The sequence below is a fragment of the Helianthus annuus genome, chromosome 15, assembly GCF_002127325.2.
Source record: "Helianthus annuus cultivar XRQ/B chromosome 15, HanXRQr2.0-SUNRISE, whole genome shotgun sequence".
Classification (NCBI taxonomy): domain Eukaryota; kingdom Viridiplantae; phylum Streptophyta; class Magnoliopsida; order Asterales; family Asteraceae; genus Helianthus; species Helianthus annuus.
In genome coordinates, this window is record NC_035447.2 from 48,926,866 (window position 1) to 48,954,855 (window position 27,990).

At 36.6% G+C, this 27,990-nt stretch overlaps 1 protein-coding gene and 1 long non-coding RNA gene across 7 annotated transcripts; one reads left to right on the plus strand and one right to left on the minus strand.

Moving 5' to 3' along the window:
* Positions 1 to 18,863: 18,863 nt before the first annotated feature.
* On the minus strand, positions 18,864 to 20,858 carry LOC110911577 (protein EARLY-RESPONSIVE TO DEHYDRATION 7, chloroplastic). The gene is made up of 4 exons (XM_022156201.2): positions 19,952 to 20,858; positions 19,660 to 19,826; positions 19,409 to 19,493; positions 18,864 to 19,219 (listed from the first exon to the last, which is right to left on the minus strand). The coding sequence occupies exons 1-4, from the start codon at positions 20,767 to 20,769 to the stop codon at positions 19,036 to 19,038; spliced, it is 1,254 nt and encodes a 417-aa protein (XP_022011893.1). The 5' UTR covers positions 20,770 to 20,858; the 3' UTR covers positions 18,864 to 19,035.
* Positions 20,859 to 20,976: 118 nt separating this feature from the next.
* LOC110911578 lies at positions 20,977 to 27,989 on the plus strand. 6 transcript variants are annotated; one of them, XR_002577129.2, is made up of 10 exons: positions 20,980 to 21,223; positions 21,313 to 21,585; positions 22,341 to 22,444; positions 22,547 to 22,617; positions 22,706 to 22,795; positions 23,007 to 23,135; positions 24,310 to 24,528; positions 25,246 to 25,313; positions 25,391 to 25,508; positions 26,070 to 26,324. It is a non-coding gene; the product is annotated as an uncharacterized LOC110911578 (long non-coding RNA). The 6 variants fall into 6 exon arrangements; XR_002577125.2 differs by adding an exon at positions 27,725 to 27,989 and having other exon boundaries at positions 20,981 to 21,585; positions 26,070 to 26,288; XR_002577132.2 differs by having other exon boundaries at positions 20,977 to 21,585; positions 24,337 to 24,528.
* The last annotated feature ends 1 nt before the right edge of the window (position 27,990 follows it).

Below are 27,990 nucleotides of genomic sequence, written 5' to 3' on the forward strand. Positions count from 1 at the left end.
CGCACGACGATACTGCAAGTAATAGTATCAACGGAGGTGGTAATAATAATAACAATAGAATTCAGGCCCCTCAACATAAACGAATGAAAGCTGCAACACCTGGTTGCACTTACAAAGAATTCCTTGCCTGTAAACCTGTGGAAGTTGCAGGCAACGAAGGGGCAACTGCGGCACTACGTTGGTTGGAGAAAACCGAAGCCGTAATTAAAATAAGCAAATGTGCCGAAGAAGATAGAGTCATGTACGCTTCGCACCTTTTTAAGGAAGAAGCGTTGGAATGGTGGAATACTGTATTACAAGCCAAGGGAAGTGACTTGGCTTATGCCATAAGTTGGGAGGAATTTAAACAGCTGATAGAAAGAAAGTTCTGCCCTGAATATGAGAAAGAGCAGATGGCGAATAAATTTCTAAGCCACCGAATGGTGGATGTAGATTGTCGATGGTATACTTCAAAATTCTTTGAGTATGCCAGAATTGTACCTACTATGGCTTCGCCAGAACCGGTACTTATTTCTCGTTATATTTGGGGTTTAATTAGCGAGATTCGTGATATTGTCAAAGCTGCGAGACCACGCACAATTGACGATGCAGTGGAGTTAGCCAATACTCTAACTGACGGACTGGTACGCACTCGGGAAGAAAATAGAAAAAAAGATTTGGCTCAGAAAATTTCCCAAGGATTTCGTGTGGGTAGTGGTAGTAATTTCAAGAAAAGGGGAACAGGACAATCCTCTGTCATGCCATATTGCAAAAATTGTAAAAAGAAGCATTTCGGAAAATGTAGGGAACCCTGTAACTATTGCAAAATGGTAGGCCATCGGGAAGAGACTTGTAGAAAGAAAACCACAGTCTGCTACAACTGTGGAGAAACTGGGCATTATAAGCCAGATTGCCCTAAATTGGTCAAACCAGCAGACAACAAGACTAAACCGGCTGAAGGAACTACCAAGAGGAACGCTAGAGCCTTCCAATTGACTACTCAGGAAGCCGAACTAATTCCTGATGTCATAGCTGGTACGTTTTTAGTTCACAACGTTTATGCAAAAGTATTATTTGACTTTGGTGCAAACCAAAGTTTTATAAATACTTCGTTCTGCCAAGCCCTTAACTTACCTTTAGTCAATCTTAGGCAAATTTTTACAGTTGAAACGGCATATGGAAATTCTGTTAAAATAGACAAGATTTTGCAAAAAGGAAATATAGAACTATTAGGCCATAAATTTTCTGCAAACTTGTTACCAATGAACTTAGCCGAATTCGATGTCGTATTAGGAATGGATTGGTTAGTAGCCAACCATGCTCGAATTCTCTGTGATAAAAATTCCATAGAAATTCATACACCCACAGGAGAATTAGTAACAATTACCGGAGACAAACCACAAAAGCCACTGAAATTTATTTCAGTAATGAAGTTGGCCAGTTATTCAAGAAAACAAGGAATAGCATATATGGTTTCAGTAGTTGTTAATACCAAAAGTAAGAAACTGGAGGATATTCCAATAGTATCCGAATACCCAGATGTCTTTCGAGAAGACTTACCAGGATTACCACCTGATAGGGAGGTAGAATTTAGAATTCATCTAATTCCCGGAACGATACCGATAGCCAAGGCACCATATCGGTTAGCGCCAACTGAAATGTTAGAATTAAAGAAACAGTTAGATGAATTACTAAGTAAAGGATTTATACGACCAAGTGTCTCTCCATGGGGAGCCCCGGTGTTGTTTGTAAAGAAGAAAGATGGATCAATGAGAATGTGTATCGATTATAGGGAATTAAACAAGGTTACAATTAAGAATCGATATCCATTACCTAGGATTGATGATCTTTTTGATCAATTGCAAGGAGCTAGATATTTCTCTAAGATAGATTTGCGCTCCGGATATCATCAATTAAAGGTACAAGAAGAAGACATACCTAAAACTGCTTTCAGAACTAGGTATGGACATTACAAGTTTACAGTCATGCCCTTCGGGTTAACAAATGCTCCAGCAGCATTTATGGACATGATGAATAGAATCTGTAAACCATATTTGGATAAATTTGTGATCATCTTCATTGACGATATACTTATTTACTCCAAAAGTCAGGAGGAACATTGTGAGCACCTACATGCACTCTTAACTTTGTTAAGAAAAGAAAAGCTTTATGCCAAATTCTCGAAGTGTGAATTTTGGCTCAAGGAAGTGCAATTCTTAGGACACATGGTGAATCATGAAGGTATTCACGTAGATCCCTCCAAAATTGAAGCCATCACCAAATGGAAAGCCCCGCAATCAGCAGCGGAAGTTAGAAGTTTTCTAGGATTAGCTGGTTATTATAGACGCTTTATTAAAGATTTTTCTAATATAGTCGTGCCATTAACCAAGCTAACCTGTAAAGCTGTAAAATTTGAGTGGGGACCAAAACAGGAAGAGGCTTTTAGGATTTTAAAGCAAAGATTAACAAATACCCCAATCTTAGCATTACCAGATGGAACAGAAGATTTTGAAGTTTACTGTGATGCTTCTATGCTAGGATTAGGATGTGTGTTAATGCAACACAAAAAGGTAATTGCGTACGCCTCAAGACAATTGAAGAAGCACGAAGAAAATTACACAACTCATGACTTAGAATTAGGAGCAGTAATTTTTGCCCTTAAGATTTGGAGACACTATCTGTACGGAAGTAAATTTACTGTCTATACAGATCATAAAAGTTTAAGGTACATATTTGGGCAAAAATAATTAAACATGAGACAAAGAAGATGGATGGAAATCCTAAGCGATTACGACTGTGATATTCAATATCACGAAGGAAAGGCAAACGTAGTCGCAGATGCCTTAAGTCGTAAATATCACGAAAAGCAAAGGCGAATTCGTGCTCTTAATTAAATCTTCAGATAGATTTAATGGAACAATTAAAGAATGCTCAAACGACAGCAATCAAAGACGATGCTGAAGGAATGAAAGGTTACATAAAAGAACTAGAACAAGGAAGTGATGGAATTTGGAGATTCCACAAGAAAAGGATTTGGGTACCTAAACAGGGAAATTTAAGGAATAAAATTTTAGAAGAAGCTCATAAATCTAGGTATACCATGCACCCTGGAAATAATAAAATGTACCAAGATTGAAATAATTTCTGGTGGATAGGTATGAAAAAGGATATAGCTAGTTATGTATCTAAGTGTCTTACTTGTTCCCAAGTTAAGGCTGAACACCAGAAACCTTCAGGGTTACTCCAACAATTAGAAATGCCTGTTTGGAAATGGGAACTGATAACCATGGATTTCGTTACTAAGTTACCCAAAACCAGAAAAGGTAATGATGCGATTTGGGTAATCGTGGACCGATTAACCAAATCAGCTCATTTTCTACCCATGAAAGAAACTTTCAGCATGGCAAGATTAGCAAAATTATACGTAGATGAAGTAGTGTCCCTACATGGAGTTCCACTCTCGATTGTATCGGATAGGGATAGTCGTTTCACGTCACATTTCTGGACAAGTTTCCAAGAAGCCATGGGTACTCGATTAAATTTGAGTACGGCTTATCATCCCCAAACAGACGGACAAAGTGAAAGAACCATTCAAACTTTGGAAGACATGCTTAGAGCATGTGTAATAGATTTTGGCGGAAACTGGGATGATCATTTGCCCTTAATTGAATTCTCCTATAACAATAGTTATCATGCAAGCATTGAAGCTGCCCCGTTCGAAGCACTGTATGGACGCAAGTGTAGAACTCCAGTTTGTTGGGCAGAAATAGGAGAAAGTCAATTATCAGGACCTGAGATCGTGCAAGAAACTACCGACAAGATCACTCAAATCAAAGAAAGACTAAAGACCGCTCGGGATCGCCAGAAAAGTTATGCAGACAACCGTCGTAAGCCGTTAGAATTCCAAGTCGGAGATAAGGTACTTTTAAAGGTTTCTCCTTGGAAAGGAGTAGTGCGATTTGGAAAGAAAGGAAAGCTAAGTCCAAGATACGTAGGACCATTCCAAGTAGTCCAACGAATAGGACCAGTCGCTTATCGTTTACAACTACCAGAAGAATTATCTGGAGTACATGATGTATTTCATGTATCCAACCTTAAGAAATATCTATCTGACGAATCTCTGGTAGTACCTCTCCAAGATGTACAAGTAAATGAAAGGTTGAAGTTTGTTGAGAAACCACTCCAAATAGAAGATAGAAAGATTAAGTTCCTCAAACATAAACAACTAGTGCTAGTCAAGGTCAAGTGGGATTCAAAGAGAGGACCTGAATATACTTGGGAGCTGGAATCGGAGATGAAACGCAAATATCCACACTTATTTCAGTAAATCTCGAGGACGAGATTTTTATTAAGGTGGGGAGGATGTAAGGACCTTCAAAAATATTCTAGTGTACCCGTATACGAAAACCCGGACCCTAAAACCCTAACCTACATGAAAAATCAAGTAAAATCAGATTTTGGGGTTTTAGGCGGGCCGCGTAAGATATAACGCTATCTCACGCGGGCCGCTTCAACTTAATAACATAACCGGATTAGTTATGAGTCCGGGCGGGCCGCGTAAAGATTGAATGAACTTTGATGCGGGCCGCGACAACTCAAAGTTATCCAGAAACCTAAACGGGCCACGTTTGGGCCACCTGTTAAACCTAGCCCATGACTAATCAGGCCTACGCCTAGATTAGGCGGCAATGCGGGCCGTGTAAAGGCTATGCGTGATCCCACGCGGGCCGCGTCAGGGTCATTTTCAGGCTATAAATAGCCTAGACCAGGGGCTTTCATTCCGTGTCGTTCAAATTCGTTTTCAAACGAAGCTTTACTGTGAAAAAATTATAATTTTCATATAGTAGCGAGGTGCTGCCACATTACCGGGTAATAACTCGATCGCTATTACGATTCGATATCCGATCGATTAAAACTATCCAACGAGTGTTTAAGTGCTGCTCAATCTGGGTTTATACTTTGTTATTCGTCGTGATTCCAACAGGATATTTGAGCTATGCTGTGTTATTCGTTGTGAATTCGCTGGATATTAAGTATCGCACTTTGTCATTTGTTGTGAGGGTTGTATCTCGTGAATTATCGTAACGGCTGTATTCGTTACTAACCTGGTTGTGTGCATTATTGTTAAACTAGGTTATTTGGCTCATCAGTAGGCTAGGTACTGCCCGTCTAAACTTGCAATGTGAGTCATTCTCTTTTTATCAACTGTTTTACAATACTCCAAATTATTTTCCAAAGTTATAATTACAGGGATTAAGTTTATGTAATCACCAAATTACAGCCGGTATGTGGGGTATTGTGCACATTACTATTTTTATCACTTTAGGTGGGCAAGCCTAAAATTTGTGATAGTCATCACTATTAGGGCGACGGGACCCAATAGTGGTTTGACCACAGTCACAGATACGGTCGAGTGACAAATACCTATTCTTGTAAATTTGTTTGATAAAAACATTGTAATCTCTCTTAATACTGTAATTTATAACAATGTGACTTTTTAGTTAAAATGAATGATTCACTCAGTATTTCCCCGCTGACAAAATATTTTTACAACATGTTTCAGGTGACCTACTTTGAATCAAGTACAAGTGCGCAGGAGCATTCTGAAGCTTAAAGTAGTGGCTCGAATAAATAAATAAACACGTTTATATAAATAAAGAAATTATAAAATTTCTCCACTGTAAATTACGGGGTTTTATCCCGAATTATAAATAAATAATACTCGGGCATTTTCAAGTTTAAAACGATCCTGATAAGACTTCCGCTGTAAAAATGAATACCACGGGTTTTCTGTCCCGCGGCTCCTGGATTGCGTCAAACCGGGCACGGGGGCCGTGACATTAATGTAATGTAATTTTTTATTTAACGTAATATTATTTGATGTATTTTCCTAAAAAGGAAAAGAAATTAAAAATAAATAATTGGGTAATTATTGCAAGGGACATTATGGGGCATCATACCACTACACCACTTTTGAACTTTACCCCCATAATACCCCATGCTAACTGGGATGCCATATGTCACTTCATGCTCAAGGGAGGGGCTTGACCTTCAAGGGACATTATGGGGAAGCATACCACTACACCACTTTTGAACTTCACCCCCCATAATACCCATTAACTGAGATGCCACATGTCGCTTCATGCCTAATAGAGGGGCTTGATCTTCAAGCCCCACTACACATGGTCTAATAGGGATTATAATCAAACCAAAATTTGACTGGCAAACCCAAAACAAACGGACGTGAATGATATGAGTATTCGGGTATGTAAATAAATTTAAAATTTTCCCAGCGTATGGTAACAAGGTGAATTTACCAAGCCATACCAGTATATAATTTATCGTATTTTTATTTTATTTTTTCTTGGTATTAGAATAATCTACTAATCCACTAATATTTAGTTTTTATGTCAAACTAGTAACTAGTATTAAGCAACCCCGCCTTGCGGCGGGGGCGAACACCAATGCCACACTACTATTAGCGACCACGAACACTAAAGTTGCAGCGTGTTAATACGAATAAATTAAACCAAAACGTAAAACATATAAAAAAAATAACTAAGTCGATATAGGACCCGAGCGTTACGACGAACCTGTCAAACGGGAAAAAATATACGACGTAAATACGTTTAACCATACACGCATGTTGCGCGGTGTTTAAGCAACATGTACAACTTATAAATGCACACACTTGGCAACATGTACAACTTATAAATGCACACACTTGGCAACATGTACAACTTATAAATGCACACACTTGTTGCTAAATAATAGTATATAAATAAATAAATTAGCATATAAAACCACCAAAGCAACATGTACGACTTATAAATACACACATGTGTTGCAAAATAATAGTATATAAATTTCAATGGGTGATAATGTAATATAAAAACTAAAATAACAAGTGTACTAGGGAATATCAACGTTTAACTTTAAACAAACTAATAGAATAGGGATATATTTGGAATGTATTTATGATTGTGATTATGTAAATCTCTCAAGGAAAATAGGAGATAGGTCTCTGTGTATATATATTATTGGTTAATGAATGAAGAAGGCAAGGGATTCAATTCTAATATGGTATCACGCCTTTAAACCCTAATTTTCGATCCTCTCCTTATCGCCCCCCACCTCCTTTTCTCTGCACAACATTCTGTTCGTTGCCTTCTTCACATCAGACATCATGTCTTCGTCTCTTCATCCTGTTGTTACAGTTGGAAACATCAAAACCCTTATTCCTATTACTCTTGACATCGAGAACAGTCATTACACAGCCTGGTCCGAATTATTCAAAATTCATTGCATCTCGTATGATGTATACGATCACTTGCAGCCGAAGAAAATCAGCGAGACATCATCCTTAGCCGATAAAGATAAAGCCAAGGACACGACCTCTTCTTCACCATCGTGGGAACGTCTCGATTCCATTGTCTTACAATGGATTTACGGGACAATTTCCACCGATCTTTTGCACACCATTCTGAAACCCAACACCAATGCACACACTGCTTGGACGGCATTGGCGAATATTTTCCAAGATAACAAGGCCACGCGAACCATTGACCTAAATAATAAGTTTGCCAACACACGTCTTGAACAATTTTCAACCATGACGGCGTACTGTCAGGCGCTAAAGGTAATTTATGATCAACTTATCAATGTTGGTTCTCCCATCACTGAAGAACAATTGGTATTACAACTCCTCATGGGCCTTACGGAAGCCTATGAGAGCACTGCCACTATCATTCAACAAACTAGTCCTTTACCGGACTTCTATGAAACTCGATCAAGACTATGTATGGCTGAGACACGCAAAACAAATCAATTCCACAATGCAGCCCAAGCCGCTGGTACCGCTCTTGTTGCGTCTTCTGACACTCGTCCGACGCCAAATTCTGATACTTCTGACTCTCGGTCAGGTTCCAGCTGTTATGAAGCTTGCTCAGATTCTTTTCGGGAACAACACAACCGTGGACGAGGTCGCGGCCACGACCGCGGACGTGGACGCGGTGGTTCAGCAGGTAGGGGTCGTGGTAATTCTGCTTCACAGTTCACGGGTCAGCATGGGTACCCGCCATGGACTTTTGGGTTCAACCCTTGGGCCGGCCCAAATGCCTCCTACCCTTGGGCTCCTTGGACTATTGCCCCCCCCATGTCCATACCCCTCCGTTCCTCAGCGGACGCCACCAAACAATGTCGGTATCCTAGGTCCACGTCCGGCTCAATCGTATGCGGCGAGCTATGCTTCGAGTGAATATGATCAGCCCGTCTACACTATGGATACAGGTGCGACTTCTAATATGACTCCACTTTCGGACAATTTCTCTTCTTTTTTTAATGATGACATTTATAAAAATATTCTTGTGGGTAATGGCAAAACTATTCCGGTAATTGGACATGGCAATCAAACTCTAAAACCTCCTTTCCCACCTTTTAAATTAAATCAAGTCCTTTATGCCCCTTCTCTAATTAAAAACTTGATTTTTGTTCGTCGTTTTACAACTGACAATCACGTTTCCATTGAATTTGATCCTTTTGGTTTTGTTGTGAAGGATCAAGACCCGGACCCCTATCCTACGATGCAATAGTCCGGGGGATCTCTACACACTTGATCCTGCACACATTACCAAGTTCACTACACCATCATCTTTTGCAGCTATTTCTCAAGACATTTGGCATCAACGTCTCGGTCACCCAGGATCAAATTTACTTCAGTCTTTAAAACATTCTCAGTTTACTCATTGTAGTACTGTGAAACCTAAATTTTGTCAGTCATGTGTTTTTGGGAAACAAGTTACACTACCTTTTATTGATTCTTATAATTCTACTTTTATGCCATTTGATATTGTTCACAGTGATCTTTGGACCTCCCCTATTCTTAGTGGTGGAGGTCATCGATACTATATTCTGTTTCTTGATGATTACAGTAATTTTCTTTGGACCTACCCTCTTGCTAATAAATCTCAAGTTTTCTCTACTTTCTCTACTTTTGCTAAACTTATTACAACTCAATTTAATCTCAAAATCAAACAATTTCAATGTGATAATGGACGAGAGTATGCCAACTCCTCGTTCCAACAATTTTGTAACCAAAATGGCATGCAATTTCGGTTTTCTTGTCCTCATACTTCTTCTCAAAACGGCAAAGCAGAACGGAAAATACGCACCATTAACAACCTTATTCGCACAATTCTTGCTCAGGCATCTCTTCCTAATACCTATTGGCATCATGCCTTAGAGGTTGCTACCTACCTTCTTAACATTTTACCTAGCAAACTTCTCAATTATAATTCTCCTACTCAACGTTTATATCTCAATCGTCCTAAATATGATCACCTCCGAATTTTTGGGTGCCTATGCTTTCCTCTTCTACCATCCACAACCATTCATAAATTGCATTATCGATCATTACCTTGTGTTTTTATAGGGTATCCTCCTAATCACCGTGGCTATAAGTGTCTTGACCTAGCCACTCATAAGATTATCATTAGCCGTCATGTTATTTTTGACGAATCCACGTTTCCGTATGTTGATCGTTCCCCATTGGATTTTCGGTCCTATGATTTTCTCCACAATTTTCCTACCTCTTCTCCACAAGCTCCCTTATTTCCCACTGTTACTTCACAGCCGAACACACCCCCTATATCCCAACATATTCCCTCTTATCAACCATCCTCCCAACCCACTCCTCATGGCCCATCTTTCGGCCCATCTACCTACCCTAACTCCTTCCCCACTTCCGTCCTATTTAATGGCCCACTAAACTCACATTCCATTCCCACCTCTTCCCCCACATTATTACCACAGCCTACCTCACCACAGCCCAACTCACCCTAGCCCAACTCCTCGCCACAGCCCACCTCGCCTCAACCCCACTCGCCCCAGCCCAATTCGTCACAACAGCCCAACTCGCCTCCTGTTCATCAGGATCAAATTCCTATTGTTTCTCCCATTCTTCAAGCCGATACCCCTTCGGCTCAAACATCTTCTAATACATCGATTCCTTCTCATACATCGTCTTCTCCACTTCCCTCTACTTCCACTCGCACAATGCGTACTCGTGCCATGGATGGTATTTCTAAACCAAGGCATTTTCTAAACTTATTCACCTCTTCCGTTGTTTCGTTACCTAAAACTCCCAAAGATGCCTTGTCCGTTCTGGAATGGTTTAATGCTATGACCCTTGAGTTTAATGCCCTTATTAAAAATAAGACGTGGGAACTTGTCCCTCGGCAACCTCACATGAATGTACTACGCAGTTTGTGGTTGTTTCATCATAAATACAAGTCGGATGGTACGTTAGAACGGTACAAGGCACGTTTAGTTTGTGATGGGAGTAATCAACAGATTGGAGTGGATTGTGATGACACTTTTAGTCCAGTTGTTAAACCGGCTACTATACGTACTATTTTATCGCTTGCTTTGTCACAATCGTGGACGATACATCAATTGGATGTCACAAATGCGTTTCTACATGGTAATTTACATGAGACGGTTTATATGTATCAGCCAATGGGTTTTCGACATAAACACTTTCCGGATCATGTATGTCGTCTCAAGAAGTCTCTTTATGGATTGAAACAGGCGCCACGCGCATGGTACCAACGATTTACGGATTTTGTTATCTCTATTGGTTTTAGACAGAGTCGTTGTGACCATTCTCTGTTTGTTTATCATCGTGGTACTGACGTCTTCTATCTACTAATCTACGTCGACGACATCATTCTCACTACATCTACGGATCGTCTACGGGATCACCTTATGCGTCGATTAGGTGATGAATTTGCAATGAAGGATCTCGGCCCGCTCAGTCATTTTCTTGGAATTCAAGTTACTCGCACGGGAAATTCTATGTTTCTATCTCAGCAACAATATACTAATGATATTATTGAACGGGCAGGTATGACTTCTTGTAACCCGGTTGCTACACCCGTCGATTGTAATCCGAAACTCAGTGCCACATCTAGTCCAGAATTTGACAATCCAACTCAGTATCGTAGTTTGGCAGGTGCACTCCAATATTTGACGTTCACTAGGCCCGACATTAGCTATGCAGTTCAACAGGTGTGTATGTACATGCACTCTCCTCGTCTTGATCACTGGAATGCTCTCAAACGTATCATCCGCTACTTAAAGGGCACTGTTTCTTTTGGCCTTACTTTGAGTTCGCTTGGTGATTTGTCTCTTCGTGCATACACGGATGCGGACTGGGCTGGGTGTCCTGACACACGTAGATCTACATCCGGGTACTGTGTTTATCTTGGCTCTAATTTATTGTCCTGGTCTTCCAAGCGTCAACCCGTTGTTTCGCGATCTAGTGCTGAAGCTGAATACCGTGGTGTTGCCAATGTTGTTGCTGAATTGTCATGGCTTCGCAATCTCATGTTGGATCTTCACAAACCCATGCATAAGGCTAGCATTGTTTTTTGTGACAATATAAGTGTTGTGTATCTCTCAGGGAATCTGGTTCAACATCAATGTACTAAACACATCGAGTTAGACATTCATTTTGTTCGTGAACTCGTTCAGCGTGGACAGGTCTGGGTTCTACACGTTCCATCGCGATTTCAGATTGCGGACATTTTCACTAAAGGCTTGCCTCGCATTTTGTTCGATGATTTTCGGTCCAGTCTCAAGCTTCGACCACCTCAAGCTTCGACTGCGGGGGTGTAATAGAATAGGGATATATTTGGAATGTATTTATGATTGTGATTATGTAAATATCTCAAGGAAAATAGGAGATAGGTCTCTGTGTATATATATTATTGGTTAATGAATGAAGAAGGCAAGGGATTCAATTCTAATACAAACTAACAGGCATGCCCGATACTCAATTGTTATTGAGTTGTTATTTCATTCTCTTTAATTTGAGTAGGTTGTTGTAGTTTTCTTAATTTTTTTTTAATTTTACAAGCTATAAAGTTACGTAATTGTGTAACGTTACGTATTATGTTCCAGTATGTAATTACGTACCATATGTGCAAGCAATAACAAATTCTCAATAACATCTATAATCACGTACCATATGTAACAAGTGTAATGTCATGTGATCATGTATCATTACGTTATTATAATTTTTTGAGTGTATAATGTTTTTTACTAGAGTTATGCTTATTACATGATTAGACATTCATAAAAACTTAATTGTTTTTATGTTATAACGTGATTAGATATGTAATATAAGTCGTTACTTGATTATAGATGCATTGTTATATTGAGCATTTGTTACTGCTCTACACACATGGTACGTGATTATTACATGGAGTATTTGTTACTGTTTTACACATATGGTACGTGATTCTAGATTTAGGTATGCATTAAGTATCCGGTACATGTTTGGGTATTCATTGATCAATTGGTACGTGATTATAGATGTAATGTTTACAATGAGAGTTTGTTACTGCTTGCATATATGTTACGTGATTTAGGTATTCTTTAATTATCTTCTGGTATGTAATTACGTACTGAAAAATAATCACGTAACTTTATAGCCTGTAAAGTATTTTTTTAAATTAGGAAAACTATAAAAATAGCCTACTCAAATGAAAGAGAATGAAATGATCGTTAATACGGTGTAATTTATTTAGAAAAATATTATCGTATAAAAAGTTATAGATGTTTGAAAATTATGGGAAAGTAGTTTAGTTCACGCGAGAAAAGACATAATACATTTTTTTCTATTTGTGTATTCAGCTGTAAATTCCTCTTACACATAATTGCCACCGTGCCATTTAGAACCATCGATCTTGGGAAATCTAGAGTTGAGGTTCTCACGTACACTTCGTACGTGAAATCCCTCTTGTACACTAGCCAGCCCCATAATGTTCATACTGAAATAACTAAAGTTATATACAATTTTATAGTTTTATTTTTTGTCAAAAAATTAAGTGTAAGTTACCTTTTACGTTCTTTAAGTTTCAGCAAAACTTCAAACGTTGTCCTTTATCTAATGAAATTACAACAGATGTTATTTATGTTTTAATTTATTTACAGAGGATGTCTTTTATTTCTATAATCTTTCTAGGGAGAAAGAACGCCACCTTTAAATAAATTAGAACATAAAGGACATCCGCTGTAATTTCATTAATTAAAAAACAATTTCTGAAATTTTGCTAAAACTCAAAGGACATAAGATACAACTTAACCAAAAAAGAAAAAAAATTCTGACGGTTACATGGTTGCAAAAGTCGTTAGGCACTCCCTAGTCGATCGATCGGGGAGTTGAGAGTACTCGGACATGTTAAATTATAAAGAAATTAGTTTTTGGAAATTAAATACATGTCAAATAACATAAATTTATTAATATCCATAACAAAATACGTGAAAAAGATATTCATTCTTTAATATGGTAGACATAAAAATTATGTTTTATTAGATTTTAAGTCAAACTCGGTCCGAGTTGACCTACTAGATACGATTTTGCCCAAGGTTGACCGCGTCTGACCGATTCCGAGTAATTAGGCGGAGTCAAAGAAAGTTGCATCGACAGCCTACCTTGTAGCGACTGCTTGGGAAGTACTCGGCCTTGAAAACCTTGTTTTACAACCATGGACGGTTATAATTACACACAACTTACAGTTAGTCACTTAATAAACATCCTTGGTTATACTTTTTTACTTTTAAATGTTTTGCACTGTAAAACTTTAATAATATTTATAGCGAGTGGCGGATCTATAAGAAAAATTCAACGGTATCTCAATTTTTATTTTTATTTTGAATTATGGGTATCATAATTTTTGCTCAAGAATATCCAATACGTAGAGCGAGGAAGAAAAAAACTATAATAATTTTGCACTCCGACAAAAAAGTTGAGTAGCACGGGCATCCCCTCAACCCCTCTTAGATCCGCCCCTACTTAAAGTTTGGTATGTAAAACATAGGCTCAAGCTTGTTTGTTAAACTCATGTGTGTTTATGCATCGGCTCATTAAGAATTTAAGTACTAAATCATGCGTAACTTGCGAACAACTCTTGCCATTTTATACACTATGATTAAATCAACTTCTCTCGAGTACAAACACAACATTAATATTGCTAACTCTGAATCAACAATTATATTTAGCAATTTTCCCGACAAGATAAGTTGAATTGCATCTAACAGATTAAAGTTGTATTGTAGGACTGCCATGTGTGGATGAGGATAATCTATTTAGTTATACTGGATTTACTAACTAGCCAAATATGACATTTACTAAAAATAGTCACACCTGTCAATTTAGTGCAGAAATTCATTGCAAATACGGGATTTAAATAAACTTAAATTTCAAAAATAAAAAAATTACAAGTTTTGTTCTTTATCTTAATACCATATATCAGGCGGTGTCCTTTTTAACGAATGTTGACAGGTCTTGCCCTTTACTAGGTATTTAGTTGCACATTTAGTCCTTTACACCCAACTCAGTTAAAAAACCGTGTTAAGTCTGAGCACGTGATAAGCACATGAGGGTATTTATGTCTTTTCCACCCCACCCCTTCATTTTCCCCTTTAAAAACCCCGAAACCCCCAATTTCCATTGTGTAGCATAAAGTTTTGAAATTTCAGGGTTCTTTGAAAAAGCCGGTGAATCAGGGGGTGTTTGGCCTAGTTTTTATTTTTTGGTTTATGCTTAAATTTTAAAGTAGCTTATAGCTTATTTTCTATCATTTGATAAGCTCTTTTTAAGTTTTTGAATTAGCTTATAGCTTACTAGGTTAGAACCCCGTGTATTACACGGGTTGAATAAATGTAATTTTATATACTAAATTAAAACAATTATTCTTTAAAAGTCTCGTTTATTACACGGGTTGAACAAATGTAATTTTATATATTAAATAATAAAAAAATTATATCTCTAAGAACCTCATATATTGTACTGAATAAATGCAATTTTATATACCAAATAATAAAAACTCGTGTATTGTACGGATTGAATAAATCTAATTATATATACTAAATAATAAAAAAAGTTATATTTTTAAAAACACTGTGTATTACACGGGTTAAATAAATGTAATTTTGTAACCTTGTATATTACACGGGTTGGATAAATGTAATTTTATAAACTAAATAATAAAAAAAATTATATCTTTATAAACCCCGTGTATTATACGGGTTGGATAAATCTAATTATATATACTAAATCATCATCATCATCATCATCATCATCATCATCATCATCATCATCATCATACTCAGTAAATCCCACAAATAGCAAAGCTAAGGTAGGGTCTGATGAGAGTAAGATTTAGAGGCTCCTTTCAGTAAGACCCCCGACTCAATAGTAGTTTTGCATCAAGATTTGGACATAAGGCACATAACACTCAGCAATCGGGACAAAGACCGATTAGTGCATGTTCCCTTTTGTCTTTCTGCTATCAACGCCACCACATGATGATGATGCATGATTAACCGTCCGCCGTTTTTAACGTTATTTTCACAAATTTAGTAAAATAACGTTAAAATTAGTGCAATTTCACTTTTGCCCACCGAGCGTCCACACATATATACATTATTAAAAGTTAGATTAGATTATATATGAAATTAAGTGTATAACAAAAAGTCTTTATGAATTTCACGTAGAATTAATTGGAGTCCTTTATTAAAAGTAGGTTAGATTATATATGGGCTTATACATGATTATTGAATGGTTGAATTTTGAGGGTTTTGAAATGTGAATTTGATTATGATAGATTATATTTTAGTTTTAAAACTTCTAGAATGATTGAATCAAATAAAAGGATTATGATTTCCTAGAAACAAAAATAACTGAGTTTTTTTTTTTCTGATCATTTTGAACATGGGCAAATAGAACGATAGCATCTTAATAAAAAAAATAACTAATTACAAATGTGAAACCCAATAATTTTAGTTATGTCCCATTTGAACGGAAAAGCTAAGTACAAACTAAATTTAAAAAAAAAATGCAATATGAAAATAAGAGATAGAATAATCGATATTTTTTTTTTTCATAAAATAAGAGATAAGGGTAAACTAAATAAAAAAGTGTCAATTTGGTAAATAATAATATTAAGTATGAAAAGGTAGGAAATTACAAATGTAGACATCTTCAATGAATGGTACGTGTCCAAAATCAGGTTTTTTTATTATATAGTATAGATTCGTATACCAATCAACATCTAAAAAAACAATTTAATAACATATTACATGAGTTTTAATTTAGAAGATCAACTTCATAAATTATAACTCCATATATATCCATTTATACACAGTATATTGAATTGAACATGAACCTTACTTATGAAAAAAAAAATTATATAAATATCCAAATGAATTGGTTTTCAATTAAATAGCCAATTACATGGTGGCCTAAAGTCAAACGTTGAACATAAGCAAAATGAATTCAAAACAACCAATCTAAGATATTCTTTGTTTTATTTTTGTCGAATAATATATATATTATTTTGTTTTATCTAGGAAATTACCATGCTTATAATCGATATTTTTTTTTTCATAAAATAAGAGATAGGGGTAAACTAAATAAAAAAGTATCAATTTGGTAAATAATAATATTAAGTATGAAAAGGTAGGAAATTACAAATGAAGACATCTTCAATGAATGACACGTGTACAAAATCAGGTTTCTTTTATTATATAGTATGGATTTTCTATCATTTGCCCTTACACAAAGAAGCTTATTCAAATAAGATAAAAAACCATCTAAAAAAAAAACTATAAGCTTTGTTAAAAAAGCTAGGCCAAACACCCCCTCAGATTCCCAGATATTCATGTTTCCTCTTTGTATTTCGCTTTTATTCAAAAACCCAACTCATTAGAAACCTTTATAAACTGGTTAACTACACCAATTACTAGATATCATCATATCCCCAAGCAAAACATCAAACTCGAACAATGGGTGTTTCGAATTCAAAAACAGAGCCCTGCGAACCATTGCGATTATGCAAAGAAGGAAGAGGCTTCATGAAACAAGCAACCGATTCACGCTACAATTTAGCAGCATCTCATGTTGTTTACATCCAGTCACTTCATAACCTCAGAATCACCCTCGGTAAATTAGCAGAAACAGGGGAATCCTCTGTTCCACCATCTCTAAGCCACATTCACCACAATTCAACCTTAAATTACATGAAATCAGCTGTAGTTGGTGCTGTAACAATTAATCTTAATCCATCCACTGTTAATAAAAGTTGTAAGGTATACGTAGACGACGTCGATTCGTTAACAATATCACCACCGCCACCGCCTCCACCACCGCGGTTCTCGTGGGACTATTTTGATCCTAGTGATGGCCTGATGGGAACTTTAGGTTAATGGATGTTGTGGTGAAACAGGGTCAACTTAGGGTTTCTGGGGTTTATAAAGGGGGGGAGGGGGGAAATGACGGGGTGGGGGAAAGATATAAATACCAGAGTTAAATGCTTCGTTGGTCCCTGTGGTTTGCAAAAATTTCATACTTGGTCCTAGTGGTTTACTAATTACACGCGTGGTCCCAAAAGTTGTCAAAAATGAACTCGGTTGGTCCCCTGACCTAACCTCTGTTAAATTTCTTAGTTAACTATGTATTAAATGACTATATTACCCTTAAACAATTAAAAAAAAACATACCCATCTTCTTCTTCAACCTTTCTTCTCAAATCAACCTGCAACACCCCTACCCAAACCCCCATTTCTATTTCCCACACACTGTATGACAATCACCACATCCTCACCTCCGGCTCAAACCTAGCCACGGCCACCTCGACCTGACTCAACCTACTAACCCCAAGTCCCAAACCCATCTTCTGCAATCAACGATCTCCAGGATGAATTGCGTTATGATCTGAATGTTTATGGGAATTTGACGTATAGTCAGATCGGTGGGTTGTCAGGAATATCCGCGCAGGATTTGTTTTTGTGGTTTCCGGTTAAGGAAATGCAGGTCGATATACCCAGTTCTGGATTGATTTATTTCGATGTTGGTGTTATTTCCAAGCAGTTTTCCTTATCTTCCTTTAAATCACCCAGGGAATGTTTGGCTAATTCCAATCGGGTTGTTGTTCAATCTATCTTTAAGGTAATTTTTTAACCTTTCACTTTTTTTTGGTTATTGTTATTGGATTGTTAGTTTTGCTGCCTTTGGTTTGACTTTGTATGGATAATAGATTTGGTTATTATGGGGTGAATTGTATTTTTTGAATTTGTTAGCTTGCAGTTTCTTGTTTATGGCGTGATCAATTTAGTTTGAAGAAGATGGGTATGGGACTCGGGGTTAGCAGGTTGAGTCGGGTCGAGGTGGCCGTGGCTAGGTTTGAGCCGGAGGTGAGGAGGTGGTGATTGTCATATGGTGTGCGGGAAATAGAAATGGGGGATTGGTGGGGGTGTTGCAGGTTGATTTGAGAAGAAAGGGTGGAGAAGAAGATGATGGGTATGTCTTTTTTAATTGTTCAAGGGTAATATAGTCATTTCATACATAGTTAACTGAGAAATTTAACAGAGGTTAGGTCAGGGGACCAACCGAGTTCATTTTTGACAACTTTTGGGACCACGCGTGTAATTAGTAAACCACTAGGACCAAGTATGAAATTTTTGCAAACCACAGGGACTAACCAAGCATTTAACTCTAAATACCATCGTGTGTTTATCACGTGCCTAGACTTAACAGAGTTTTTTAACTGAGTTGGGTGTAAAGGACTAAACATGCAACAAAATACCTAGTAAAGGGCAAGACCTGTCAACATTCGCTAAAAAGGACACCGCCTGATATATGATATTATGATAAAGGACAAAACTTGTAATTTTTCCTTCAAAAATTGGCCGACAGCACTCTTGACATTCGATTTGTACACCACTACTCCCAACTTTCAACTTGGTGTGGTACATATCGAAGGTTTGAGAGTATTATCAGCCAATGATAAAAGTTAAGATTATTTGAATACAGTATCCCATAATGTAAAGAAACTTCATGATGAATCTTGATATTACAAATCATTAATCACAAGTTCGTTTTTTTTTTTTTTTTTTTTTGTATCAAGACATACATATATAGCATCCAGTCATGCACAGCACAAATAATTAATGAAGGACTATTCACACAATCATTTAACACAGAAACATGTTTTATGATTTGGATTTAGAGGATTTTGACGCTTTCGACGCTGCGGCTTTCACAAGAGTTGTAGGTTTGATTGCACTCTTTGGATTCAAAGCTTTTCCTATCTTGAAAACCGCCCAGGCAGTCCCTACCGCATGCCCGACTGCGCTCATCTTTTCGTGATTCAATTTTGCAGCATCTTCACCATGCCTGTAACGCAAGCAATTAGCAACTATTAATGAAAATGGTACGGTACAGTTTTAGACGATTTAAAAACAAATCCTCAGTTGTAACCGGTCAACAAGGATAATTTAAACCCAAAAGATTAAGCGAAAATAGCAAACAAACTATGGATTATTATTTGTTCAACAAAGCTCAACTTAAATGAGAAAGTCATACTTGTGTGAAACATAGTCCGTCGTAACGGTTGAGGTTGTCGACATCACGTTTTTCCCGGCCACTTCAATGGCGTCACATACTTTGTCTGTGTACAAAAACCCAATATCAAAAATCAGAAGCAACGTAAACAACACAACGATATCATTATATTACACGACTTTACGAGCTTAGAGCAAAAACATATATATATAACACAAGAAGATAAATATTCCCAAATAAAGACACAAGGAATCTTAAGGAAGGAGACATACTGAATCCATCCAAAGATGCAAGAACTATTTCACCAGGGAGAAGGTTGAAGAACTTCTTGCCGGGTTTCGAGTTGACAATAGAGCCCGTAACAACTCCAGATACCTTCACAACACCAGAAAGTACACCGGTCGCCATACCCTCTGACATCTTTGTCAATCTCTTAACCCTGAAACAAAATTCATTTGTCCATATAAATCTTACACTATACCAACGTGCAATAATATTACTTCCTCGCTTCAATTCATATATTCAAATATGGTCATTTTACTGAACCTAATAAGGATTAGTTACCTCTTCATTCTCTTCAAAGCTTGAGGACTAACCTCAGCCTTGACCCCAGGTTTACTCCTCTTCTTCATAACCTCATTCCCCCACTTCAACCTCTCCACAGTCACATCCCCACACCACATTATCCCCCTTATCAACTGCCCCGACCCCGCCGCAATCATCCGCGCTACCGAACCGCTATACTCCTCCACATTCGGCGCCAACGTCGTCCAATACCCCACCGCAGCCGCTTTCTCCTCCACCTTACCACCACCATTCTCCACCACCACATTCTTCTCCACCTGTTTCACCGAAAACGCACTACACTCATCCAAAACCCTATCAAACTCCCCCAAAACCTCCCCCAAACCCTGCCCCGTGACTGTCAGCCCGTAGTTTAACAAATTATCCGATCCGAAACCCGAGTCCGAATCCGACGGAAGACGGAGCGTGAAAAAGTAATGTGATCCGTCTAACTTCACGGCGGCTGAGTCTTTCGTTAACGGCCATTGGATAAAGTCGTCGATTCGAGCGAGAACGGCGACGACGGCGTTACCTTGACGGAGACGGACTATTTCTAATACGCCGGAAGCGAGTTCGATGCTCTGTTGTTTGTCGATTAAGTGGATGATTGAGTTAGGGATTTTGAGTATTATTTCTTCGGATGATTGGATTGGTGTCTGTGAATGTGGATCGATGAAGAGATCTTGGTGTAGATCTGTGTAATCGAGAGAGGGGTACAGAGATGGAGCTGAAGGTGTAGGGTAAGATGAATATGATGGGTTTGATTGGATGATTTCTGGATAGAGGTTTTGATTTCTAGGAGGGTTTTGTGATTCCATTTTGATCTGATTGAGGATTTAGAGTTTGGATTTTGTTTGTAAAGATTATGTAACTTGGAAATGAAGGGATGGAAATCAAGTTGACGAGTAGCTAAGCTAACGAGTAGAAGAAATAATTTAATAAAAAATCTTATTTTATATTAATCTATACAACCTAATAAAAGCCTTAATTAGGGGACACATGTCCTCCTCCTAGGGCCTCTAAAGCTCATTTTCCCGCCATTTTTTTCAATTTCTTCATCTTCATATGAAACCCGATGCGGGATCCATTTACACTATTCGGGTCATTTGGGTACTTCCATATTTAAAGCTCGAAACCGTTGATTTGTTTCAATTCTCTCTCTCTTCTTTCATACGTTTCTCTCTTTTCCTTCTGCATCTCTCAATATGCTCTTGGAGACATCTTCAATATCAAGATCGGAAGTTGCGGCAGATGCAGAGTGTTTTACAAGAGGTTTCTCAAGCCTCTCTCCCTCTGCTCTCTACTCTTCATAGATCTGCATATAATCCATCCGATTCAAGGTTAGATCTATGTTTTTCTAGGGTTCCATAACAATCGATCTGATTACAACTACATCAAGGTGAGTCGATTCTTGGCTTGAAACAGTGATCTACCTTCGTTTGAAAATGTAACGTTGCTTGACTTATCTAAATCTGTTATTTTTCATCATCTGAATCGATAAACTGTTGATTTGATTTACAATAACCCATCGGTGATTAATTTGTTTTTTTTGGATCTTCTAAATGTTTGTTGAGATGTATGATTAGTTTTTCAAGTTTCTGCACTATTGGCCTTCCAATCAGAATGTCAACGAGGTATCTACATTTATCATTGATTTGTTTCGTATGTTGATTATGATTTTTACAATTATCAGTAGTTTTGTTGTTTCTTATGTTTTAAAATCAAGTATGATAGTATATCATAAGTAAACATCATGTTTAAGGCGTTTTTAATATGATTTTTAATGTTAAAATCTGTTTTCTAAATTAATTCGTTTCGATTGTTTAAGGTTTTGTAAACTTTTATATTGTTTTGTTATTGTTATGTAGCAAGTTTAGATATGTAGTCCCCACAATTTTATATAGATGTTCATGGTTACTGATATCCCTACAGTTTGAGATTTTTGTAAACTATTATACTTTTAATTCTTTTCATGTGTTATGTTTCAATCCACGTACGATTGTGTTTTACACCTCTTCTTTTGGTTGGAGAGTAAAATATATTTTCAATTGATGCTCATACAAGTAAACTGATGGAAACCCCAATCTTTATAATTTCATCAGGTATTGTTCACCACATTTACTTTTTATTTTTATTTTTAATCTGTTTTGTTTCAAGATTAACTGATTTCGTTAGCAGAGATTTGGGGGTTTTTTATTGTGTGTACTGAAGTTGGGTTATATTGGAGACGTTTGTTTCCTCTTTCAACAAGATTTTGTTTATTATGTAAAGTTTTAGAAGAGTGGGTTAAAGTTTTCATACTTGCTTATTGAGGTTTCGTGGAGTTACATCTAAATGACAAGTTATCAATTTAAGTTTGTTTACTATACCATCTCCATTTTGTTTGCAGAACTCTTATTATTAGCAGCTCTTACATTTGATTCTCTTGAAATATGAAAAAACCCATTAATGGATAGCATCAACAACCAGTGTTTACACTGTATATATATATAGGTTGGTTTTTAAATGTCTTATTTTGTAACTTTAGTACATAATTGCATGTTAATCAACTAATTAAAAATATGCAATGAGATGGTTGTTTTTATTCTTACATAGGTGGTTCTCACTATTGTCGATTTTGTTCGAGCGAGTTTGACTTCCCATGGGGACTATCAGCAACACTCTTGGTAAAAATGATAGTTTTAATAACTTTTTTTTTGGAACAATACATTAACTTTATATATTTATGTTTTAACATATTAACTATACCTGCAGGAGTTTGGTAATATCAAGTCTCCAATGTACTCAAGACTTCCTCAGTATTGACACCACTGCTGCCATTGGTGATCGATGACGGTAGTTGAGGTAAACGTTAATGGCAATCTAATATCGATGGTTTACAAAAAATACGTTTGTCACATCATCAATTCTTTCGGGAGCTTTTAATACACATTTTTTAACTAAATTTTTGTATACCTATTTGGTTATATTATAAGAACTTCGTTGGTCCTGTTTTCTCATGACTTTTTGATGAATAAAAAATGGATTTTAATTAGCTTTGATTGTTTACGAATAGTCGAGTAGAAGATCAAGTGTGGTTCAAGCAACACTATCGGAGAGATGTGGGTATCATTCACAGGGAATTCCGACTCTTTTTTTCGACGCCATCAATTACCTAATTCACATGAAAAATCTATGGATCAAGGTAAATTGATATCACCTTATGTTTAAAACTGAAGTTGCAGAAGTTAATTATTATGATTTATTGAGTTTTACTTGAGTTATTTTTAGTTTTATCTTTGTATAGAGGGTTAAATTTGTGGGTGTTGCTTCAATCAAGAGCTTTGTTTTGCTTGATTAGCTATAATTTAATATTAATTTTCTATATTTCGTGTCCGTTCGTACAACATTTGATGTCAGCACTAATGATGTAGTTTATTCAAGGTTTCCTACACATCAACCAGCTTAGAAGTTAAATTTTAACTCGTGTAACCATCATCTTTGTTTCTTTAGTTCATCTAAATTCAATGAGGTTAAAGGTTAAAATGGCTCAATTAACTGAATTATTTCTAATTGAGTTAGTCAGATTGCCTAGGTTAAGGTGTTTTTTTTTATCTTGATGTTCTCCAATCTATTAGATGTTCTAGCCTAACTATTGATATTTGAAACTACACATGGTTGTCTGCAATAACATCACGGTGTACTCAACTAATTCCACTTATAAACTTAATAATTAAATTTCAAAAAACTAAACGGAATTGCGAAAGTATTAACACCACTACTAGAGGGGAGCAACATTGGACCTAACAAACTAACCAACAAATTCGGATTGAAATAGGGATGAACGTTTGGTATTGGGTACCGGTGCCGAATTTTCCGTATCGATTTTTGCGGTACCAATACCCAGTTTTTGGCATTTTCGGTACCGGTTCGGTGCGATACCGGTAAAATACCAAATTTTACCTAAAAATAACGGTACCGTACCGAATATTTCGGCACCGGTACTCAATTTTGATAATTTTGGTACCAGTATTTTCAGTACCGGTTAGGTACGGTACCAGTACCATGCTTATCCATAGATTGAAATGGGTCGGCACGAAAGCTTTTTGTCATGCCTTTAAAGAAAGTTATAAATCTATAGTGTCCTACACCGGTAAAATACCGCTTTCGTACCGAATATTTCGGCACCGGTACCGGTACCCAGTTTTGATAAATTTCGGTACCAGTTCGGTACGGTACCGGTTCGGTAGTACCATGCTCATCTCTAGATTGAAATGAGTCGGCACGGAAGCTTTTTGTCTTGCCTTTAAAGAAAGTTATGATTTGATTTGCTGGTGATTTTAAAAATTTTTATTTATCTCTTTTGCCTTTAAACTTAGGTTCTAAGTTTCTATTAAATACTCTAGAAAGGTCCCTCTTGCGGGTTAGATTACGGCTCGGATTCTTGGTTAGCTTGCAACTGACATTTCATGGATCAGATCGCCACATGGAGTTTTAGTCAGCTGTAACGATTCAGGAGTTTTGGTCAGCTGTATCGGGTCAGGTTACATATTAGTTGCAACTATCATCCTAATACATATTCAGCAAGTACATTGAAAGTAAGCATTTGATTCACAAGCCAATTTTTATTTTTATTTTATTTTTTACTTTATTTTGGCCAGCAATTCGTCAGCTAATTAGTTTAATTTTTATTAGTATGAATATATAGAAATGTACTTTTAGATTATATTGAAATATGGATACGTGGGAAGAAGCAATAAGATTAGAAATTCCGGTATCCAATTTTGACAAATTTCGATACCAGTATTTTCAGTACCGGACCACTGGTTCGGTACAGTACCAGTACCATGCTCATCCCTAGATTGAAATGGGTCAGCACGAAAGCTTTTTGTCCTGCCTTTAAAGAAAGGTATAAATCTATAGTGTGCTACTCAGTTTCTTTGATGCTAAATAATAGAAAAATATAGCAAGTGATCGATAGGATATGTTCTGCAGGTTGGTGTAATAATTTTTTATCGAAAATATGCCAACCTTTACTCTTAAATGGGACAAATACGCTTAAAATGAATATGCCTAATCGCCTTTCGGACTCTCATTGTTTAGCTATATGGTTGCTACTTCATCCTACAAATATATATAAAGAAATATCTTAAGCGGATGTAAATACTAAAGCTTGGGACCTTGGATATATTATAAAGCCCCCTTAAACTCTTTGACCCGTCTGTTTTTTACCTAGCTTTTTAGTCTTTTCTTCTGACCCATTATCAATATAAATCTATTCTCTGTTTTTCGGCATCCACCCTTCCATTTTGCAGTTCGGGTGGCCGCAGGCAGTCAATTTTAATCATCTGCGCTATTACTATGCAACTATTTTTGCTTCAAGGTAAACCCCAACATTTGCGTGCTTTAATTTTTCGTATTTGCGTTTGCTATGTTGTGATTTGGTATCGATATCCGCAGGATTAAGGCTCTTGATGTTTGATTTTGGAGTTATACGTGCAATTTTTGCTTGCAATTTAGTTTAAGAAACCTTTAAAAACTAAAGGTTGGCTTGGTTTACGGGCTGATATCGACCATTGTAAGCCAAAATTTTGTTTATTTTTATTTGTTTGGTCCATTAGAAAAAAAACTACTTTAGATCAAATTACTGCATTCTTTGGTTTCTGGTTTAGTATATGCATCCTATGAAGTTGTATGAGTTATAATATGACTTAATTTATCGAAGACATAAATTCCTATTATAAATAGAAAACAAATAATAAAGATTTAAATAAGGTAGATGACTTTTTTTATTTGTTCTTATTGATCGAGTCTTTTTTTTAACAAGGGAATGTTATTAAAGATTACGTTTTATATTCTACATTTTAGTTCTCGGGTAGTTTGTAACTTTCTATATGTAAGTCCCGCACATAAGGATGCTAATTAGAAAGCGCATAGATAGATGCACAAGTTCTTGCTTCATGTTTATATTCCTTCATCTTTTTAGAGTTTATACTTAGATAGTTAGATGTCTTGGCAAATAGAATAATGCTGATTATACTGTAAAATATAATATGGATAAGGCCAAAAACATTATTTTATGATTTGATTTGCTGGTGATTTTAATAATTTTATTTCTCTCTTTTGCCTTTAAACGCAGGTTCTAAGTTTCTATTAAATAGTCTAGAAAGGTCCCTCTTGCGGGTTAGACCACGGGTTGGATTCTTGGTTAGCTTGCAGCTGACATTTCATGGATCAGATCGCCACATAGAGTTCTGGTCAACTGTAACGATTCAGGAGTTTTGGTTAGATGTATCGGGTCAGATTACATATTAGTTGTAACTATCATCCTAATACATATTCAGCAAGTACATTGAAAGTAAGCATTTGATTCACAAGCCAATTTTTATTTTTATTTATTTTTTGCTTTATTTTGGCCAATAATTCGTCAACTAATTAGTTTAAATTTTATGGGTATGAATATATAGAAAGGTACTTTTTAGATTATATTGAAATATGGATATGTGGGGAAGAAGCAATAAGATTAGGAAAATGGTGGCAAAACACAACTGTATTTAGTATTCCTAAAGGACTAACACGTAATATTTTATCTATTAATATTGTTTATTTTCTGTTTTTTAAGCCATTTAGGGTGTCCGGGGCACTTAGCAGGGAGGGGATCGGTGAGCTTAGTCCCCGAGCGGGAACACCGCACAAGATTTCTCACTTTTTGAATGTTTTTTTAATTTAATGAGTTGATATAATTGACTTTTTTTTTAAAAAAAAAAATAAAAAAACAAGTCCCCTAAGAGAGGAGTGCCGCCATCAAATTGAGGGTGTGAGGGGAGTTAAAAGGGGAGGAGTGCCGCCATCAAATTGAGGGTGTGAGGGGAGTTAAAAGGGGAGGAGTGCCCCTCTCACCCTTAGGAAAGGTATATAGTTATTGTTTATTGGTCATAATGTTTTAGGTGGTAACATAAATGTTGTCTCAATCTCGATATGCTGAATGAATTTCAATATTTGAACATACAAGAGTGTTAGCAAAGTGAGTTATGAATGGTTTGTTAATGAAAAAAAGGTTCAGATAACCATTGGAATACTTGAAGTACTACGTGTACTTATCAAGGCAAAGAACATCTTGGATTTTTTTCCCAAAGTGAATGTCAAATAATTACCTTTTTTCCTGAGTGCACCCTTTAACCATATCATATATGCAAATTTTCCAATTGATAGATTTCTTAATTGTAAGGGTAAATTTGACATTTTACTAACTAAAACTTACAATTGTTATAATATCTTACAAAGAGTTTCTTTTACGAGCAATTATTATGGAAACTGTATTTTCTTTCATGATTCTTAATAATTCGTTGGTATGGGTGATGATTGTTTTTTTAATTGGTCAAAAACAAATTCGAGGTTATTGGTTACTGAATTCCAGCAAGTAGAAGTATTAGAGTAACAGGCTTTCAATTTATATTTCAAACCAAAAAACGTATTTCCTTCATTTACTTATGTTTTCGGTTTTGTTACATCTATGGTACGATACTTTAAGTCCATACGTACAGTTTCTTTATGATCAGTATAAACGTAAAAAAATTTTCTAAAAATAAGAAACATATCATTTATCAACACCGCGAAATTCGCGGGTATTAGCACTAGTAAAATAATAAATCTTAAAGCCTTAGAAAAGCTTAATCTGTTTACACACTCACCAAGTAATCGTATATTTCAATAACCGATGTATATGGGCTGTATATGTCTGTAAGAAAATATCTGATGTGTTCAACTCCTATTTTTTTCCATTATTTTCTGCAGCATTCAGGTAAAGGGTAAATATAGGGGTTGCTGGTTCATCTTGAATGAGAGGCGAAGTTTTACTAATTATTTCACTGTCGTGCCTTGGGACGGCTGGATTTCGGGTTTCGGCGTATCTGGAAGAGCCAAGAGGCTGGCGGCGGTTGAGTAGTCGACCTTGGCCACAACGACCGGTGTCACGGTGATTGGCGCGTCGTTCATATCGTTCAAAAAAAAACCTATATTCACTAATCTTAAAAGTCAGAGTTGTATATATTAGTATTTTT